The following is a 13992-nucleotide window of genomic DNA, read 5'->3' on the forward strand; positions in this document are numbered from 1 at the left end:
AAAAAATGGGAAGCACCATAATGACCCATTACATACTACTATAGATGCTAAAGGCAAGAAGATCCCGATGGTTCTCATTGGTGATGGAAGTGCCTTAAACGCGTGTCCTTTAAAAACTGCAAGTTGCTTGGGTTTAAGCATTGAACGTTTTGTGCCAACTGACCAGCATGTGAAAGCTTATGACAATAGTAGAAGGGAGGTCTTGGGAACCATAACATTAGACCTCACTGTAGGGCCAATGATCGAAAAGGTGGATTTTCAAGTCCTCAACATAGCTTCGTGCTTCAATATGCCCCTTGGGTGACTATGGATCCATGACACAGAGGCTGTACCTTCATTCTTATACCAAAAGGTTTGGTTTCCACATGAAGGAGCTATTGTAACCATATATGGAGATACTTTAACTGTGCCAAAGCCTATCTTACGTATTGATTCAGAGAAAGAGCCATTGACCTTGGATGGCTTTGAGATTGAGAGGCCTAGCTTTGAAAGAAGAGAAGAGGAAGTGGAGAAGATCTCGATGGACTTTGCTCCCTATAGCAACAACAATGTGGTAGCAATGATGAGGAAAATGAATTACCTTTCGGGAATGAACTTGGGGAAGACCGGGAAGAAGCCAATTGTTCGAGACCTAATGATTCCCACTGCCACACCACCTTTTGGGCTAGGCTATAAGCCCACTGACGATGATTTATTAGAGATGGAAGTGAGGAGAATGGCCCGTGCCGAAGCCAAAGCAAAAGGACTTCCTTGTCCCCCAAAGCCCCTAAGGCCCTATACTTCAATATTAAATGGAAAGTTTGTCAAAGCTGGAGATAGTCAACGCTATTGGGGATTCCCTGAGCCAAGATTTGACCTTGAGACCAAAACTATGATGCTTGGGTTTGAGCTACTACTTGATTGCAACAACAAACTTCCAGAACTAAAGAAGGAAGATAGAACCTGGGTTCCTACTAATTGGGCTAATTACATGGACCCTGATGCCATGACTACACTCCTTGGAGATGCCATTTGCAATATAGAAGAAGAAGAATGCTGGGAGGCTTGCCAACATGCATTGAAAAGCTCGTATGAAGCAAAAAGCGCCAATGATGAAGATAAGGAAGGGGAAGCAGCCCCTAGTGATAATGATGAAGGAAGTGATGCCAAGAGTGATAGTAGTAGTGACAACAACAGAAGTGATAGTGGAGATGGTGATGACAATAGCAACAGTGATAGTGAAGACTATGATAGCCAATACAGTGGTAATGATTAGGGTGAACTCCCTAGTGATAGAGAATATGAAGATGATACTCTCTATTATGAAGAGTATGATGATGATGTAGACTACTATGCTGAAGATATTGAAGATGATGCTGAAGCTAACAGGTGGAGCAATACTGATAGTGACCAATACAGGCTGGTAAATGTATTAGAAGATGCATGAGAGGAGATTAGAGAAGCCAATGATGTAGACTATGATGACTACCCCTATAGGCGTCCTTTAGATTGGAGCCGCATTACAGACGTTAATTCAAAGTCAAGTCCTCGGTATGACAAGCATGGTAGAGAGATTCCAGAATTGAGGTCCTATTACAATTCAAAACCCAGCTCACTGACCCCGAATACCAAAGAGGAGGATGACATAGATGCTAGATTGGCTGCTCTAGACTAAAAACTGATGGTTCACGGTCTTAGAATCCTAACACTTGAGAATGCTAAAAGTGATAATGAGAAGATGGAAGAGAACGAGTCAAAACACCTCCCTCAACACACCCACTTGAGCAACAAAGGGAAGCAAGATCTGTTTGATGAGTGGATGGATAGCATAGAGCGCCTGGATGCTTTCGTGACCGACAAGCCCATAGATATGGAGATTGATGATGAAGCCACTAATTATATGGATGAAGACCCCCAGGTACTAATGCTAAAGGAATAAGGAACTTAATGAGAGACACCTGCCATCATTGAAGCCAAAACTGAGTTGAAGAATTGGGCATGGAAGGGAGCCACCCACCCCATGGAGGACTCCATGAAGAAAATTAAGACTGTCAAGTCTGTCACTCTCGCCAAGAAAATCAAGACCGTCGAGCTAGTTACCCCTGCCAAGAACATTGTTTTTGTCCCCATTGAGTCTATTTCTGCTAGTATTTCTATTCCTGCTAAGTCTGTTTGTGATAGTATTCCTGTTGAGTCTGATTTAGTTAAGTCTATTGAGTCTGTTAAGAACTTTTTTCCTTATAATATGATTTCTGATTCTGCTTATTTATTGGCTTTGAATGTTTTTATTTCTGAAATTGGTAAAGAAACTCTTAATAATAAGGAATTAAAACAAGGACACCTAGAACCCATAAAAGGAGAAACCTAACCCATTAACCTAGGAACTGATGATAAACCTAAAATGATACAAGTGGGCAATACTCTAACCACTTCCGAGAAAGATGCATTAGTGGCACTACTGACTGAATTCAAAGAAGTCTTTGCATGGTCGTACGAAGACATGCCTGGGATTGATACAGATATAGTACATCATTGCATTCCATCAGATCCAACCATGAAGTTAGTCAAGCAGAAATTGAGAAGAATGAAGCCAGAGTGGACTCTCAAGATGAAAGAAGAGGTTGAGAAACAGTATAATGCAGGATTCCTGAGGGTGGTCAACTATCCAAAGTGGTTAGCTAATGTGGTTTAGGTGCCAAAGAAGGATGGGAAGGTCAGAATGTGTGTAGACTTCCAAGATCTGAAAAAGGCCAGCCCAAAAGATGATTTTCCATTGCCTCATATTGACATCCTAATTGACAATACAGTAGGGCATGCCTTGCTATCAAATATGGATGGGTTTTCAAGGTATAATCAAATTAAGATGGCTTCAAAAGATATGGAGAAAACCTCATTTATTACTCCATGAGGGACATATTGCTACAAGGTCATGCCATTTGGCCTTAAAAATGCTGGTGCTACTTACCAATGTGCAGTCACCACTTTGTTGCATGACTTGATCCATAAAGAAGTAGAGGTTTATGTCGATGCTATGATAGTAAAGTCCAAAGACCATGAAAGGCATATACCAGCTTTACGAAGTTCTTTGAAAGAATTTGGTTCTACAAGTTATGGTTGAATTCAATGAACTGCACTTTCGGAGTCACATCCGGAAAGTTGTTAGGGTTTATGGTAAGCCAGAGAGGAATTGAAGTCGACCTGGACAAAATCAAAGCAATTGTAGAGATGAAGCCTCCAAGAACTGAAAAGGAGATTTGAGGATTTTTAGGGAGGATACAGTACATCAGCAAATTCATAGCCCAGTTCACCAAGACATGTGAACCAATTTTTTGATTGCTCAAGAAGGAAGTTCCTACAGTATGGAATGAACAATGCCACAAAGCTTTTGAAAAGATCAAGAATTATCTTATGAAGCCACTAGTACTCATCCCACTAGTACCTAAAAAGCCATTATTGTTATATCTCACAACTACAGATACAGCAATGGGGGCTTTGCTTACTCAATACCTAGAAGAGTCTCGGAAGGAGAATGCAATCTACTACATCAGCAAGAAAATATTGCCTTATGAAGAAAAGTATTCACCACTTAAGAAGACATGAGTAGCACTTGTATGGGCAACCTGCAAACTTAGACATTATATGCTTGCTTACAAGTTCTTGTTGATTGCAAGAATGGATCCTTTGAAGTACTTAATGGAAAATCCTCTGCAGGATAGGAAGACAGCTAAATGGGTCTTGCTTTTATCAGAATTTGATATTGAGGTGGAAGCATGGAAGATGTATTTTGATGGAGCAACTAACCAAAATGGAAGTGGCATTGGAGTTCTCCTAATTTCTCCAAAAGGGACGCATATTCCATTTTCTGGTAGACTTAACTTTCCTGCCACCAACAATGCCACTAAATATAAAGTCTACATCATGGGGTTATGAGCAGCCCTAGGTCTTGGAGTAAAAGAGTTAGAAGTATATGGAGATTCAGCTTTAATAATGCCTCAGATTCAAAATAATTGGAAGATCAAGGAAGAGAGCCTAATGCCTTATCATGAATGTCTTCAAAGTTGGGCCTCAAAATTCAGTAAGATCCAATACCAATATGTGCCAAGGATGCAGAATCAGATTGCAGATGCTTTAGCAATAATGGCATCCATGATGGATGGACCTAAGGAAGACAAAACAAAACTGATAGAGGTGGAACAAAAAGAGGAATCAGCTTATTGCATGACAATACAAGAAGATGAAGGAAAGAATGGGGAAGGTGAATGGTATTCAAACATCCTACAATACCTTAAGGATGGGACATACCCACCATCTGCAAATAAGAATGACCAATTGACCATCAGAAGGATGTCCACTAATTACATCATCTATAGGGAAAGACTATACAGAAGATCATATGATGAAATTCATCTCTTTTTTGTGACCGTTAAAGAAGCACAACATATAATTAAAGAGGTTCATGAGTCAAGTTATGGGCCACATATGAATGCACACATGCTGTTAAGGAAGATAATGAGACAAGGTTATTACTGGACCACTATGGAAGCTAACTATGCAACTCATGTTCGAAAATGCCATCAATGCCAAGTTCATGGAGATCTGAAGCACATGCCGCCTATGCCATGACATACCATGACATCACCATGGTCGTTCTCTACATGGGAATAGACATTATTGGGAAGATTCACCCAACAACATCCAATGGTCATGAATTTATACTCGTAGCCATAGATTATTTCACTAAATGGGTAGAAGCTGCCTTATACAAGGTTTTGAACTCAAAGAAAGTTGCCCAATTCATTCAGACAAATATCATTTGCAGATACGGGGTACCACACGAAATTATCTCTGACAGTGAGCTGCATTTCAAAGGAGAAACAGAGATGCTGCTACGACAATTCAACATTCAGCACCATAAGTCTTCACCTTATCGTCCTCAGACTAATGGAGCAGTTGAGGCTGAAAATAAGAATATAGGGCGAATTTTGAAGAAGAACACAAAAAACTACAAGGATTGGCACCTACAGTTACCCTATGTACGTTGGGGGTATAAGACATCAATTCGATCTTCCATAGGAGCCATTCCTTATTCATTGGTGTATGAGATGGAAGCAGTCCTTCCCATTGAAATGGGTGTCTGTTAATTGAGAACAGTATTGGAAAGTGAAATTCTTGAAGTATATTGGTTGCAAAGAAGATATGATCAGTTATGCATGCTGGATGAGAAAAGACTCAAGGCCCTATATCATATTTAGGGTTATCAAAGGAGACTCAGGAAAGCTTTTAACAAAAAAGTGAGAACCAGAGATTTGAAATTGGGAGATTTAGTGCTAAAAGAGATTCGAGCCATGATTCAAGGCAAGCCCAAACATTATCAAGCAGATATACTCCGGAGAAGCAGTAAGGTTGTGGATTTAGTGTTGGAAAATACAGGGAAATACGTATTTGTATCTCATGCAAACATGCGTAGTGGAAAAAATTAACGGATCTACTTCATTCGCAATTGATAACATGTACTATGTAAGTTTCAGAATTAGAGAACAAGAAAGCGTACCTTGGAGTGGTGAAATTCAAAACCGAAGATTAGAAGCACTTGGGAAGACTTTTAATTTTCACTCCAATTCCAATTAATGCCCAAGATGTGTGGTCTCTCAATCAGTTTTCATCAAAGAGAGAATAGGAGAGTGTCCAACACTCATATACAAAACCATTTCATTCCTTGTATGAAAACACTTATGAAAAGGTCTCATGAAAAACTTAATGAAATTTTGTATGTTTCTCTCCTTATATATATATATATATATATATATATATATATATATATATATATATATATATATATAAAACTGATTATCTAATTGAGCTAGTCTTTTGAGCCATTCCAATTGGGCTCTTGTGTGTGGCTTGGAGTGGGACCAAAAGGGACCAATAAGACACTAGCTCCAATAGGTCTTAGGCTTTTCTCTCAACTCTTGACAAGTCCAAAGTTACCATTAACTATATTTAATACCACTATATAAATATAATTGCACTCTAGGCCTCATCTATAAATTATATCTCAAGACTTTATTATACATGCAACCCCTTCATTAAAATATTCGTAGTAATACAAAGTCATGAATATAGACTGCCACTTTGAAGATTACTTCATCTTAATCCTTGAGTACCCGGTTTAATCCTTTATGCTATTCATTATATATTTATGAAATCCAATTCTATAAATATATACTTTAGTAACTCCCTACTAAAGTGATTGGGCCCAACTCTCTGAATAACCAAACCCATTAAACTTATCTCAAGGGAATATTTTGTATCTCCGTTAAGAGACTATGAATTTCATCTTGAGGATATATGTTCCATCAACACTAAATTCGGCTGCCCAACATACTGAGGTTTTGACCGTAACTAATATATCTCACTCCTGATATATCAAAGCAACCTACATCACATGATCAAGTCCATTATTCTCTCAGGATTTAGAGTTGATGTAAATAGAAGTCGTGAGATTTATTATTCATTTGACAGTCGTTAGGAGAATAATAAATCTCACAGCGGTCCAATTCAATATATCTTAACTCTTAAAACATATCAACATACCAACTAGAAATCTCCATTTCCATGATCAAGACAAATCATCTTAGTTGATATGTTATAGTCTTCGCAGATGAAATGCCCAATTTCATCACCGACTACGAACTACATCTTGAGTTTACAAGTAACTTGTGATTTACATCTTCTGTGACTAAATCACATAAATCACATACAATGCATCTTATGGACTAAGATAATATCCCATTAGTTTATTTATAAATAACCTCATATAATTAAACAATTTAATTATTTATGACATGCCAATAAATTGGATTTTAGGGCATAAACCCCAACATTTAGATGCAAATCCTTTCACTAAGCCAACCAACATGGATCAATTGAAGAAGTACCATGTCTAAGGTGGTAGTCTCAAAATACCACATCTGGAGGGGTTGTAAATTAAAGGACATCCTAGGCAAATGATAAGGCAAATAAAAAATAAATGAACTACGTGATGACCTGATCCTTCTACCAAGGAGGTACGTAGGCAACCATGCATTGGTTTGGTCACAACTTTCCCAAACCCACCATTGGCCCATTAAACAAAAAAAAAAAATTCCAAAATTTAACCATTCCATTAAACCATGCCATTACACGAAATCCAAAAAACCAAATCCAAAATACCAAACCCTAAAAACTCAAACCCTAAACCAAATCCTAAAAAGGAAAAAAACCAAACCCCAAAAACCTACACCTTAAACAGAGCCTTGACCTAAAAGTCCTGAATAATTCCTAAATTTGAGTGTTTCATATCCAATTTTAAAAAATAAACATGTTCAAAGCCAAAAAATAAAATGGTCATTTTTTCTTCAGTCTTTTCCCTTTCGGTCGTTCATTGCTTTCATCTATGCTAGATACTGTGTCACCTGGGTACCTCCTTTTAAATTCATAGTTGTCAGTCTCGTGTCTTTCTCGGTTGTCTCTGAGGAATTGCTTTCTCATAGCAACCATGTCAGCCTCTTTGTCCACAATCTTGTTCACTAGCTGGTTAGAGTAGTCTATGGTCATCCTTTGAAAGTGAACCTTAACAAAGGACTGATCCACTCGGTCAGCCATCTCGAAGCCCAACAACATGTTCTTTATAGAAGTAGGATTCGTTTCTGCAGGAGTAAAAGGTTTTCTTCTTTTTCCACCAAGCATTCCTTGCTTATATTGGAAATACCTCAAGAGTCTGTCAACCTTGTAGAAAGTCACTTTCCTTAACCTAACTAGGAAGACGTGATCTGATCCCAGAGACCATAACAAAGGGGGTGGGCACTTTCACCAGTAACAATTCCATCGAATAGAGGCACTGCATTTTTTGTTCAGAAATTTCACCCAGTCATTCTTAGTTTAACACTCAGTTTTGAGAATAGTCATATTGAGAAAATTGGCAGGACCATAATCAGCAACAGAAGGGATGGCAATCATGTCCAATCTTTCCATCAAACATATTTGCAAGCCAACGGACTCCGATGAAAGTTCTGTGATTCTCCACCCTAGAAAACAGAGTCCAATCCCAGAAGAGTTTCTATTGAGATTAAAGGAACTGGATTATCACCATCTTTAATCTAATTCACAACACTTATGGCTCAAGCATCCACAAAGCTAGGCCTTCCAGAGCAAAGTAAGAACTTTCCCACAAAGTAGAGAGCTAAGAACAAATTCTTCTGCATGTTGTCAGCCACTCCGTGAGTACGTTTATTGATCAATCTGGAAAAAACCATATGAATATTCACCATGTACCCTTCAATCATGCTATTGGTAATCACAGTAGGAAGTCCTAGAGCATCAGACAAATTTTCCCTATGTCTGGAATCACAAGAAACTACTACTGACTTCTTGCTAGGATCATAACCCAAGATAGCTAAAAACTCTTCAATGTTGGGAAAAAGTTTAGCAGTTTGAAACTGGAACACACGATCTTCAGTATCCCAGAACTTCACAGCAACACGAAGAAAATCCCACTTGATCTTGATGTTCCTCAAAGCCTTGATTCCCTCTAGTTTAAAGGCTGTAAAATTGGTCTTGGTGCTGAAATCAAGGCTGCGAACCCATTTGTTGATATCATGGATTGTTGAATGAGAAAAATTTTGTTTGTTTGCCATAGATAACTCTTGCTTGTAATTATTGTGTCTTGCTAACTTTTATGTAGAGAGTTGTTGCAGGAAAGATTGCTAAGGTAAGCTACATCATTTCTTAATCAAGTTTAAATAAGATTCAAAGAGTTTGTAGCTGAGTAGGAAAGTGTTTCATGGACACAAACGAAGAAAATATTGTTCAAAAAACCTGAAAACGCAAAACACGCGCTGGAAAGACATGAGGAGGCAGTCCACCATGGCGTAGGCTAGCCCACATAATAGAGTGCCATTCGGCACTCTAAAAGTGCCGTGTGGCACTCCCAAAGTGTCAAATGGCACTCAACCCCACAAATACTCATTTACAAAATTTCATATTTTCAAGCACTCTCTTGATCATTTTTTACCTTATTTGACACTTAAAAGGATTTTTTTGGTTAAACTGGGGCATTTAGACATGCCTAACTCATTTGTTTTCAAAAAAAAAAAAATCATCACCTGCATCACTATTTTCAAAAATTGATCAAATCATGATTTTTCAAGATCATGAATACATCTCTCAAACTAGGGGAATTCAACCATGCCTCAGCCATTTTCTAAAAGAGACCACCACCATCATTTTCTCATAAAAACCAAGATTCCAAGATTTCCAAAAATCATGCATTCATTTTTTCAACTAGGGACATTCAGCTCTACCTCATTCAAATAAGTGCAAATTCCATCAAAGTCAATCAAGATAAGTTTACATTGGTACTACAAGACCTCCTTAGGTGAATTCTAAACTTATCTCATTTAAAGTTTCCACATGATCTAAAAGAATTCCAAAGGCAAAGAACTAAAAATGAAAATTAATATAAGATTGTCTAAGGAAAACTTCTTCTTGTTTTGCTGTGAAGACCTCCTCAATCCACCTCTAGAAGAGCCGCCTTCAATGTTTCCTTCTTGACTCGCATAGAATCAAGGATCATGCTACTGGTTCTCAAGCTCAAGAGTCCTAATCCTTTCCTCCAAGGATCTTCTTTGGGCATCAGCCAGCTCTAGTCGGCTCACCTAAAAAATCAAGCAAACACAAGTGCTAGATCCTTTATTAGGAAAAGTCTAAACAAGAGACACTTAGAGAGTATCATCTTATACCCAACGTGCTTCATTGATCACATATTGGGAAGACTGAGTACGAGCCACCAGTTGCAAGCCCCCAATCATCTGCATACTTTCCTCCATAAGATCAACACCGACCTAAAGTACAAATGCATCAATTCATGAACAACTCAGAGATCCAAAAGAAATGAAGTCAAGGAACTGAAAGATTCAAGAACACACCGCATCGGGCCAAGGAACATTTGGGGTGTGCTCTAGCCTATCCAAAGGCATGGAATTATATGATCCATCAGGATTCATCACTTCATATTGTCATGCAGGAAAAGGGGGATAAGTCTCCATGAAAGAACTAGAAGAGCCGCTAGCATGACTAGGAGGGGGATTTTCTTCTTCCTCCTCCTCTTTTTCAGAAGATGAAGCCTAAAAATGCAACATGTAGACATTGTCATAATGAGGAAATATGGGAAAGGAGCATACAAGGCAACAACTCAGATCGAAGTAGAAAAGCCATTTGATCGACATTTCAACTGCAAGATTGAAGTAGAAAAGCCCTTTGATCTACATTTCAACAGCAAGATCAAAGTAGAAAAGCCCTTTGATCGACATTTCAATAGAAAGATCAAAGTAAAAAAGCCCTTTGATCTACATTTCAACAAGATAGAAGTAGAAAAGCCCTTTAATTGACCTTTCAACAGCTCAGATCGAAGTAGAAAAGCCCTTTGATCGACATTTCAACAGCTCCGATTTCGAGGTAGAAAAGCCCATTGGTTACCTTTCTTCAAGATCGAGGTAGGAAAGCCCTTAGGTTGTCACAATTCCGATTTCGAGGTAGAGAAGTCTATTGGTTACCTTTCTTCAAGATCAAGGTAGAAAAGCCCCTTGGTCGTCATAGCTCTGATTCCGAGGTAAAGAAGCCCCTTGGTCACCGTTCATAAGATCAAAGTAGAAAAGCCCTTTGATCGACATTTTAGCAACTCATATCAAAGCAGAAAAGCCCTTTGATCAACATTTTAGCAGCTCAAATCGAAGTAGAGAAGCCCTTTGATTGACATTTCAACAGTCAAGTTCTGAGGTAAAGAAGCCCCTTGGTCACCTTTCATTAAGATCAAAGTAGAATGATCGACATTTCAGCAGCTCAAATTGAAGTAGAGAAGCCTTTTGATCAACATTTCAACAGTTTGGTTCTAAGGTAAAGAAGCCCCTTGGTCGCCTTTCATCAAGATTGAAGTAGAAAAGCCCTTTAATCGACATTTCAACAGTCTAGTTCCGAGATAGAAAAGCCCCTTGGTTAACTTTCTTCAAGATCGAGGTAGAAAAGCTAATTGTTCGTCACAGTTCTGGTTCCAAGGTAGAGAAGCCCCTTAGTTACCTTTCTTCAAGATTGAGGTAGAAAAATCCCTTAGTCGTCACAGCTCTGATTCCGAGGTAGAAAAGCCCATTGGTTACCTTTAATCAAGATCGAGATAGAAAATCCTTTTGGTTGTCACAGTTTCGGTTCCGAGGAAAAGAAGCCCCTTGGTTACCTCTCTTCAAGATCGAGGTAAAAAAGCCCCTTAGTAGTCACAGCTCCGATTCCGAGGTAGAAAAACCCCTTGGTTACCTTTCTTCAAGATTAAGGTAGAAAAGCTCCTTGGTTACCTTTCATCAGATTGAGGTAGAAAAGCCCCTTGATCGACCCTACAAATTCAAAATGAGATAGAAAAGCCTCTCAGTCACCTCAGTTATCAAGAATCATCAAAATTCATCAGCTATCAAGTAGGTTAAGTATTTACAAGGCACTAGTTCTATGTTCCAAGATTTTAGATTCAAGGGCTAGGTAATCTTTGAAAAATTCAACCTCAATTAAATCATGGCCACTAAAATCAGTGTCTTTGTTTTACATTGACATTCGCTTTCCAAACTCTGTCAATGAGGGGCATTATGTAGACACTTGATTTTGCACCCATGATTTAATCAAGGAAGATGACTGAAATGACCAATTGTATACCCAAAATTCATGATTGCATTCCATGCATTAATTTGTCCATTGCATATTATAAAAATGATCTTGAGATTCTAACGTTCATGACAGTATGCTCAATTTCCAAATCGGATCGTCGAATCGAAAGATATCGCATGATCAAGTTTGTACAGTCAGCATGCATTATGTTTAGGTAGAATCAACCACGCATGATTAATTTAAATTAATTCTAATTGGTTAGACAATTAAAATTAATTAAATAATTTTGTGATTGGTTGTTAGTTAGTGTCAAAAATAGGCTTGCTTGCATGGGAATAAAGAGAATAATTGGATAACAATGAAGTTATAGATAATCTAGACTTTTTGGAGTATTTATCTACAAGATAATTGTTTTGAAAAGACCTGAATTATCCAGAAAAGAGTTTAATTTTTAGAATATGGATTAAAAACGCGTCTAAGTATAAGTCCCGGCTCAATAAAACCTCAAAAAATGAGTCCAAAATAGACCAAAACTCAAACGAGGGCTCGACACCCAAAAATGCCATTTGGCACTTTTGGAGTGCAGATCAGCACTTTCCAAGTGCCAATTGGCACAAACTCTGGCCCTAGCCCAAGGGCACTTAAATCGAGGTAAAACTCATCTTTTTCGATTTTTTAGAAATAAGGACGCGTCCCAGTGCGTATTCTGATCATCTGGCTAAATTTTCAAACACCCCAGCCTTTATAAATAAAGGTTGGATCTCAAAATTCAGCACACTTTTTCATGCTCTCTGATTTTACCTCTTTCTGACTCTCTTTTCTATTATTTTCTCCCTTATGTTAAAGACGTTCTGGAGGCTCTAGCCTTAAGAATTTCTTTTTTGTAAGTAAGGTATTTTAGGTTTCAAAGATAATTGAAAAAATTTCTTTGAACCCTAAAATATTCCCTCAAGAAGAAGAGTACGTTCATGCAAGAGGTGGCTTTTCTTTACCCTTTTTCTTATGTTTCTTTTAATTTAGTGATGTATGAGTAAATTTTCTTTCAGTTTTAAGTTCTAAATGCTCATACCATGTGTTGTCAATATTTTGTTGAAATATGTTCTTGATGTCTTGATTGTCATGATCTATTTTTTAGTTTCAAAAATCTGCTTAGTATTACATTGTTTTTTCAAGACAAAAACTTATTTGCATCTTCCTTAGATTCAAATCTGAATTTTTTCTAAATCAAAAACTTATTTGTTTCTTCCTTAGATGCAAATTTGAATTTTTTTCAAAACAATAATGCATTTATATCTTCCTTAGATGCAAATATGATTTTTTTCAAATCAAAAACAAATTTGTATCTTCCTTAGATGCAATCTGGATTTTTTTTTAACACAAAAAACATATTTATATTTTCTTTAGATATAGATCTAAATTTTTCAAACATAGCAGATTTTGAAATAAAAAAAGAAAGTCCTAAGTAATGTTTTGTTTGTTTTGTTTGAATGCAAGTAGCATGGGTTTATTTCATGAGTGTAGTCTCTTCTAAAAGATTTTTTTATTTCACTCAAAAAACAGATCTGATATTTTTTTAGTCAAAAAACCTTTTTTGTTGCTTAACAAAAACAGATCTGATTTTTCTTCACCAAAAACTTTTTTTTTACATGTACTAAAATAGATCTTGTTTCTTTTTAATGAATCAAACTAAGTTTTTTCATCATAACAACAGATCTGAATTTTTAAACAAAGAAGAGGACACATTCATAAATAAACTCATGTGACTTAGTTCAGTTAAGTGTTTCATGTATGCAACATATCATTCATATCGTGCATAAAGGGATACATTGGTCATGAGAGTAGTCTCTTCTAAAAGATTTTTTTATTTCACTCAAAAAACAGATCTGATATTTTTTAGTCAAAAAACCTTTTTTGTTGCTTAACAAAAACAGATCTGATTTTTCTTCACCAAAAACTTTTTTTTTACATGTACTAAAATAGATCTTGTTTCTTTTTAATGAATCAAACTAAGTTTTTCATCATAACAACAGATCTGAATTTTTAAACAAAGAAGAGGACACATTCATAAATAAACTTATGTGACTTAGTTCAGTTAAGTGTTTCATGTATGCAACATATCATTCATATCGTGCATAAAGGGATACATTGGTCATGAGAGTCTAGAAGACCAGACTCTGTTTAGGCGGAATGGGTGTCTAACACCTTCTCATTCCGTAACCTAACCTCTGAATTTAGTATCTTTGGATAGGTAGACCTAGGCTTTCTCTTTGTTTTATTTTTAGGTAGATTGTAACTAGGACAAAAGGCCAAGTATTTTTGGTAGTTTGTAAC

At 37.2% G+C, this 13992-nt stretch overlaps 1 protein-coding gene across 1 annotated transcript; it reads left to right on the top strand.

The window, feature by feature from the left end:
• Positions 1–3462: 3462 nt before the first annotated feature.
• On the top strand, positions 3463–4602 carry LOC142644239 (uncharacterized). Its single transcript, XM_075818891.1, has 3 exons — positions 3463–3554; positions 3651–3844; positions 3914–4602. Exons 1-3 carry the CDS (start codon positions 3463–3465, stop codon positions 4600–4602), a joined length of 975 nt encoding a protein of 324 aa, XP_075675006.1.
• The last annotated feature ends 9390 nt before the right edge of the window (positions 4603–13992 follow it).

The sequence above is a fragment of the Castanea sativa genome, chromosome 7 (genome assembly GCF_040712315.1).
Source record: "Castanea sativa cultivar Marrone di Chiusa Pesio chromosome 7, ASM4071231v1".
Lineage (NCBI taxonomy): Eukaryota > Viridiplantae > Streptophyta > Magnoliopsida > Fagales > Fagaceae > Castanea > Castanea sativa.

Excerpts from the sequence above, each read along its gene's own strand:
- LOC142644239 (XM_075818891.1), top strand. The coding sequence starts at position 3,463 with ATGGGGGCTTTGCTTACTCAATACCTAGAAGAGTCTCGGAAGGAGAAT. Across the intron at positions 3,555-3,650 it reads ATATTGCCTTATGAAGAAAA|AATGGATCCTTTGAAGTACT; the intron begins GTATTCACCACT and ends GTTGATTGCAAG. Across the intron at positions 3,845-3,913 it reads GACGCATATTCCATTTTCTG|CCCTAGGTCTTGGAGTAAAA; the intron begins GTAGACTTAACT and ends GGTTATGAGCAG.